Source organism: Pygoscelis adeliae, unplaced genomic scaffold (assembly GCF_000699105.1).
Source record: "Pygoscelis adeliae isolate BGI_AS28 unplaced genomic scaffold, ASM69910v1 Scaffold266, whole genome shotgun sequence".
Lineage (NCBI taxonomy): Eukaryota > Metazoa > Chordata > Aves > Sphenisciformes > Spheniscidae > Pygoscelis > Pygoscelis adeliae.
The window spans coordinates 361,295-366,034 of NW_008824987.1; the positions used below are offsets into that span (position 1 = coordinate 361,295).

Genomic DNA, 4,740 nt, shown 5'->3' on the forward strand with positions numbered 1-4,740 from the left:
AGGAATTCCTTTTCACTAAGGTTTAATCATATTTGTCTGGTAGAATTAAGGTCCAGAAAATTCTGGTGTACTGTGAAGAGCAAAACTAACAAAAAATAGTTTAATTTATTTTTTGTGGTAATTAAAACTTAAAGTCACAAATCTTGGCGTAGCACACATCATTATTCAGTTCTAAAGCTTTGCCAGCATACCGGGATTGTTCTTTTCAGCTTGCCAAGCAGCAGTAGCTTCAACTTCAAAATTTGCACCACATTGTACTTGCTAAAAAAGCAACTTGTTATGTCTTTGATGCAGCCAAGCCAAAGAATTCAGAAGATGTCTCTGCAAACTCTTCCCACAAGTCTAGCCTATCTGCAAAAAAATGTGATCCGAAGCACAAAGACTGCTTGCTGCGAGAGTTCAGGAAGCTCTGTGCCATGGTTGCTGAAAAGCCTAGCTACAATGTGAAAACACAGATCATCCAGGATTTTCTGAAGAAGGGATCTGGAGGAGGTATGATTCCTGCTTGGCATTCTCAGCATATGAAAGCCCTCTCAAAATCAACCTCAAAATATTATTTCAAAAGCAAGGGTGAAATAAAACCTGATTGCTGTGTAGTCCAAGCCGTGTGCTGTGATGATTTCTGAACTATGGAGATAATGTTTGCAAAGTGAACTGTTTATCTAAATAAAAAATTAAGATAAGAATGTCTTAGTCTAGGATTGTGGGGAATGTTTGAAGGTGCCGCCAAACTTAGTGCTGAGATCAGATTTGGAGGACAATTGCGGGTGTTTCCCCTAAGAAATCTCCTTTCACGCGAAGCAGAACAGCATGGTGGAAAGAGGAAGCCCGAGGTGCGGGGCTTTTTTCGCCAGGGCCATGCTAATGGACAAAAACCAGAGCCTGTATGTGAAAATAAATTGTGACAGTTTCTAATGGTCTGTGCCTTGTTTTCCAGATGGTTTTCATGGTGATGTGTACCTGACCATTAAGCTGCTGTTACCAGGCGTCATTAAAATTGTTTACAACTTGAATGATAAGCAGATTGTAAAGCTGTTTAGTAGGATTTTTAACTGCAGCCAAGAAGAAATGGTCCGGGACCTGGAACAGGTGAGTACAGACAGCAGTTCTCTTAATTTCTGCTGTTCAGTCCCTTGGTATGGAAATTCTGTAATTTTTTTTACTCCTATTTGAAAGATTGTTAGCTTGACTGTTAGAATGGGAGTTGGTGATTTTTTCTTTTCTCTTTTTTTTTTTTTTTTTTTGCTTTAGCAGTTTTCATAGCACTTTCTGCTATCTGGAACCTTTAGAAAACAGTATTTGAATAGAAAGCAAGGTACGAATTCACCTGCAAAACTTTAGAAAGCAAGACTAAAATATCTAGGCAGGTTGGGCTGCATCCGCTTTGTCTAAACTGCTTGGTCTAGCATATCTGTGTAACTGACTTATATTACTTTTTTTGTAACATCACGTATCAAAAACTCTATGATTCAATTAACAGATCTGTTACGGTGAGCTTAAGTTGGTTCATACAATTAAGCTACGCTCATACAATTGCAAGTGCTCACATGCGTGCACTTAATTCCTGTGCACAGGAGTTGGTAACTGACTGCACGCTTCTGATTCACTGCAAGATGGAGAAAATGGGTGAATCAGATAATGAAGCTAATTCTTTCACCTCTGTTTACTGCCTTGGTATATACTGCCTTCTAGTGACATCACTAGACTGTTTCAGATCCTTGGATTTACAAGTGGATTCATCCTGAAGAAATAAAGGGTCTGTGATGCTGCAGCAGTGAAAAATAGAGCAATGAGATGATACTGGTACTCTTACCTTTTTTTTTGCAAATGAAACAGCTGAGAAGCTTTATTCTGTGTCGTGGCAGCTTTTTTGCTAATGTTTGATTCCAATTCCTTCATGCAATCCCAGCATCATTCCTGTGCTTTATCCTACTTTTTGGAACCATGTTGAATCCCCAGTGGCGTCCCCATGCTCTAGCCATAGCTCTGATCCACAGCCTTATTTTGTTTTTGGAGACAGGGAGATGTTTCCGAGACCATCCGCCTCTTCTTTGAACAGAGCAAGTCTTGTCCTCCAGCAGCCAAAAGTCTCCTGACCATCCAAGAGGTAGATGAATTCCTAATCCAGCTATCAAAGCTTACTAAGGAAGATGACCAACAAAGCGTGCTGCAACATATCACTCGCAGGTAAGGAAAGTAATCGGCCTCTGAAGGTTTACCCTAAAACTAGGAGTGGTTATCTGCGTATCAGAAGCTGGAATAGGTGAAAACTAATCATAAGCCACAGAGACTGAACTTTGCATCTGTAAGCCGCTATCAGTGGTTTGATTAAGACACCTTGACTGCTGACCAGCAATGGAGAACGTGTACGGCTCCTGTTCATGCCGGAGAATTTCATCCTTGCCTGTCAAGACACTGTTCAGTCGGCCCTAAACAAGTGGCTTGCAGAACTACCTTAATGGTACTTAGCTGTTAATTAAGTTGCTGTTCTTAGGTATGTTGGGAAAAGCCTTCAAGCCATTTAGACATGTTGAAGATTCTTGGTCTGGCTCAGTTTGTGTTGATCTGAGGCTGAGGATGTTACTATCGCTTAATCTTGATGCGTTAATTAAGTGAATTTTGGAAGGTGCGTCAACACTGAGGCAGAATTAATATTGGCATTCAAACATAAAGATGCTAAAAAGCCTTTTGGATATTCTCTTGTGCCTCTGAGATGTCACTAGTAACATGTGTCCTCATTTGAGTTTAAACCCTACGGAAGGGGAGGACCTTTTTTTAGAGAGGCCTGGATCAGTTTCTTCTTTTCAGCTGGAAAGTAGTTTAGTCAAATGTCTGAATTTCTGAATCTTCTCTCGCGCTTCAGATGTACGGGCAACGACCTGAAATGCATCATCAGGCTAATTAAGCATGACTTGAAAATGAATGCTGGAGCAAAGCACGTGTAAGTCTTACCTTTCGTTGTGAGATAAAATCGGAAGTGGGCATTAGCCTCATAAGCCAGGAGCAGCAGACCTGAGGTTGATCCGTGTTTCCCTCCTCTCCTCAATTTGTTAAAGGTTGGATGCTTTGGATCCCAATGCTTACGAGGCGTTCAAAGCATCACGCAACCTCCAGGATGTGGTAGAGCGAGTCCTGAAGAACCAGCAGGAGGCTGAGAAGATGCCAGGTCTGAAGCGAGCCCTCAGCGTGCAGGCCTCTCTGATGACCCCGGTTCAGCCCATGCTGGTAATGTTGGCTCCCCTGCAATGGCAACCTTCAGCCAAGCAAGAGATGGAGTTCTCATATGTACTGTCAGAGACCCTCACCTTTAAGAATCAGTAGACGGATAAGTGACACTGTGTGGTACGAGCTAATAGAGTGTGCAGTGCTGATTTTTATGTTTAATGCCATTTTATAAAGTGTTTTCTACCAAGAGGCCAGTATTCGGTGTACTCAGTACTTGCACCTTCAGTGCCACTGCAGAAGCTGAAGTCTTGACTTGCTTTCAGTCCAGAAGTGACTTCTTTTGTTTGTTTGCTGTTGTTCCAGAAGTTGATCCTTTCTCTGGAAATAGCGTAAGCTTTCCATTAGAGATTCAGATAAGTTTGAGATTCTGATTAGAGATTCAAATAAGTTTGGTTTTTTGTTTGAACAAATCAGCGTTAAATATTTACTTCTGGGCTGAGCGCACTCCTACAAAAGGCACAGTACTTACACCTTTAAGTATTTGGAGGAGATAAGCGCTGAAAAGCTGTAATTATCTGGGCATATGCAGATGATTCTAAGTAAATGGGTAACTAAGAAAAGGAAAATTTAGACTAGATATCAGAGGCCCTGGACAAAAAGATCTACGAAGGAATTGGTAGTTCATTATGAACTTAGGTAAGAGTAGCTTTATTTTTAAATATATCCTCTGAGTTTGTTTGGAACTTAACCTCTCTCCACCTTTCTAAGGCTGAAGCCTGCAAATCAATTGAGTATGCCATGAAGAAGTGCCCAAATGGCATGTATGCAGAGATCAAATACGATGGCGAGCGGGTGCAGGTCCATAAAAATGGAGACCATTTCAGCTACTTCAGCAGAAGCCTCAAACCTGTCCTCCCACATAAAGTAAGCACCTATAAACTCTCTCTTCTGTTGTGCCAGCTCCTCTATAAACACGGCTGAATTTCACAACAGTTTCTATAGGCAAGGAGGATACCTTGTGTTGTAGACTTTTTTCTAATTTATGTAGATACTTGGAATCTGGAAATGCAACACTTAATAGAATTGTAATCAGTTAGTTTTGGTGGACATTAAGAGCTTGAAACTAAAGTTAAGCTATCTGCCTTAGAGTCCTCTTTATACACTGCATTTTGGGAGGCTTGATGCCAGTTGGGTGACTTGGTTACATTTGTTCAAGACTTATTTTTCTATTTGTAGACTGCTGTCTGTACCACAGTAGAAAGTAAAGCTAGTGCAGATACGCCTACACGTGCCTCAGACACGCTTCTGGAGAAAACATCTGCATTGGAGTGAGTCCCGCTCTTCAGCCAGTAGACGTATTTTTCTTTTCTTTTTTTTTTCCCAAGGTAGCCCATTTTAAGGACTTCATCCCCCAGGCTTTCCCGGGTGGGCAAAGTATGATCCTGGATTCAGAAGTTCTTCTGATTGACAACAAAACTGGCAAGCCACTTCCTTTTGGGACTCTTGGTGTGCACAAGGTAAAAAAAAAAAAAAAAAAAAAATTTCTTTTTTGTGTGTGGGGTGGTTTTTCTTGTG

General features: G+C 41.1%; 1 protein-coding gene across 1 annotated transcript in view; it reads left to right on the forward strand.

Annotated features, from left to right (window-relative positions):
* Nucleotides 1-4,740, forward strand: part of LIG3 (ligase III, DNA, ATP-dependent) — a 15,670-nt gene that overhangs the window by 1,907 nt on the left and 9,023 nt on the right. Inside the window, exons 3-9 of the mRNA XM_009326059.1 lie at nucleotides 295-492; nucleotides 938-1,089; nucleotides 2,021-2,187; nucleotides 2,864-2,941; nucleotides 3,057-3,225; nucleotides 3,934-4,089; nucleotides 4,551-4,682. Coding sequence (XP_009324334.1) covers nucleotides 295-492; nucleotides 938-1,089; nucleotides 2,021-2,187; nucleotides 2,864-2,941; nucleotides 3,057-3,225; nucleotides 3,934-4,089; nucleotides 4,551-4,682 — 1,052 coding nt within the window. The remainder of the gene's footprint in view (nucleotides 1-294; nucleotides 493-937; nucleotides 1,090-2,020; nucleotides 2,188-2,863; nucleotides 2,942-3,056; nucleotides 3,226-3,933; nucleotides 4,090-4,550; nucleotides 4,683-4,740) is intronic.